A 2,500-nucleotide genomic window follows, 5' to 3' on the forward strand; every position below is an offset into this window, starting at 1 on the left:
TGCAATAGGGCAGAATCATGTATGCGCTAAAACTTTCTTACTTGAATGAATACCACTTCCAATAAAATACTCTGGAAGAAACGTTTTGCTTAAAATGGTTTTTTCTCACTGCCTTTAATTTTAAATGTTCAAAGAGGACAGAATGCAATAAATTAAAAAAAACAAACAACAAGATCATTAGCTTTTTTATCTGGTTCTTTGCTTTGCCTTGATTGTCAAATTCCACACATGCAAACCATTGAGCAAGAAAGAGCAATTAAACTAGAAAATAGCCAGAAAAAACCACTCATAGAGAATTAAGACTTATTAAAATTTTGGGTCAATTCAAGCATGGAATGGTGGGGTGATTAATTCAGCTTACAAACTTGTTCATTTCAAGTGTTGTAAGTTTCTCGCTTTAATCACGTCGTAGATTTCAGTATCGGGATTCACGAGAAATTAATGCCGAGAATTTTTTGATGTTATCCACCAGTAATTTGTTAGGAAAACACCATAGTTGAATGTACGAGGCGAGAGATCCATAAGAATCGCATAATAGTACTTGTACCTTGTCTTTGTCATCAACGACATCGCATAGCAAATCGTCTGGATCAAGTATTCCATGGTCATCGCTTGTCTCCAAATAATGAACTTCAATGAATTCACCGGCGGACTGCAAAAAGGGAAGATAACGATTTTGATTCATTTGATCTTTCCTATAACAACGATTTTCGTAATACCACAAATATTTCAGGTATAATATCTTGAACCTAATTCAGGCAAAGGTGAAACACTGCGGTTGACAAACAAACTAAGAAACACTGGCGTGCGTTATATCGTGCGAGACAACAATTTAGAAGCTGTAAACGATAATCGTAACAAAAACATCATACCAATTCCAAACGTGAATAGACAGGTAAAGGAAAGCGTCATTTGACTCTCAATGGTGAAGTTTGCCCTGGATCTGTGCTGCAAATGATTGACTGATGTTTCCTACACGTTTAACGACATTTTGGCGACTGCATGTTCCGGTGGAAATTATAAATTCTAAAATATACTAAGAAAAACTCCCAAAAAAAGTTATAATATTCAGAAACCATATAATAAAATTATTGGCAACTACCGGTTCGAAACATCGACGCCTCCGTGAGAAACCTTGGATACGAAATTATGAAATCGAACAACTCATCACAGGCCCACCGGAAATCGATCGACATGGTTTTAGTGAAAGATTTAGTGGAGACCATAGGTGATTTTCGATTGAAAGATGAGTTGATAATCCACTCTGGTAAAAGAATTCGAAAGTTTGGGTATGCAAACTGACCGAGCAGATAATCGGGTGATACAGTAAAACGAGATTTAATGAGTTTGTGTAGCCCCAGGCACAGCAAGAGCACTTCTCATCGATGCAAGGTCGCTACACAAAATTTAAAGAAAATAATCTCAAGACAACTTTTCCAAACACAAGGTACAAGGCTAACACACTTTTTCACTTGCCTTGTTGGTAGCTTTCCGGTATCTCGAAACGGAGCGTTGTATGAGTTCGCGGACAGTCAAATCTCCTTTGCCACAAGGAACAATGACGCACACAGCTTCGAAACAAACTGTAACTTTCATTCTGTAGACGTTAAATCAATCCAAGTCCTCCGACAAACATCACAGTATAACAACACAACGAAAAATCATCCCCCAACAACCGAGATTCCGACTTGCAATAAAATTCTGTTATGAAGTTATGAATAAATTGAGGATTTTATGGTTACTATCTCCCACGTGACAGTTTCTAGCCAATCAAACACCTTTCTTTCATCTCTGTTAAATCGAGGTCACGTGAGTCTAGCTGTCTTTTTCTTAATGACGTAAATGGCTCGTAAATGGGGCAAATAGTTTTCGTTTGACTGCGTCGCTAAGTGACGACCGATAATTAAAAGAATATTCTTTCTAAAGGACGATCTTCTGAGATTTTTCCGGGCCATTCATTTTAACCATTCCTCCGTTTATCGATTCGTGCAAACAATGGTTTTTTAATTTATCGTTATATGCTACGCGAATTAATTTATGACTTTTATAAATGTGATCTTCAGTTGTCAGATGAAAGGGTAGGCGTATTAGATCAACATATGACATCATTTTTCGCAAATTCAGTCACGCACATACTTCTCCGACTCTTACAAAACATCATATCACTTAACAGAAGAAAGGGCTAGAGAACCCGGCGATTAGAACAATTGTTCCTTTTGTAATATTGCCGGTTAAAAAAAGGCGACAAACCCAATTACGTAATTTCTAAAGCGAGTGCGAACCAAAAAGGGGGCGGTTGTAGACAATGACAGAGTTTCCTTCCAATTTTGGAAGGATAACCTCCATGACAAAATCAGAGAAATGTATGACTCTTTTTCTCTGAAGCTAATGTCGTGTTCTGATTAAGACTTATAGCTACTTATTAGGTATTCTGTTCTACGGATTACTGAATACAAGCTTGCATTTCCGGATCAATGCTCCCCAAGGAAACAAAGGTTAT

The 2,500-nt window shown here is 37.4% G+C and overlaps 1 protein-coding gene across 4 annotated transcripts in view; it reads right to left on the minus strand.

The window, feature by feature from the left end:
* The window catches only part of LOC138045329 (partitioning defective 3 homolog), a 29,869-nt gene that overhangs the window by 13,135 nt on the left and 14,234 nt on the right, over positions 1-2,500 (minus strand). For 2 of the 4 annotated variants that reach the window (XM_068891798.1, XM_068891806.1), the window contains one exon: positions 548-652. In XM_068891798.1, coding sequence (XP_068747899.1) covers positions 548-652 — 105 coding nt within the window. Of the gene's footprint in view, positions 1-547; positions 653-1,464; positions 1,710-2,500 lie in introns of those variants that run through there. The other 2 variants (XM_068891781.1, XM_068891789.1) reach the window with 2 other exon arrangements.

This window comes from Montipora capricornis, chromosome 1, assembly GCF_036669925.1.
Source record: "Montipora capricornis isolate CH-2021 chromosome 1, ASM3666992v2, whole genome shotgun sequence".
NCBI lineage: Eukaryota > Metazoa > Cnidaria > Anthozoa > Scleractinia > Acroporidae > Montipora > Montipora capricornis.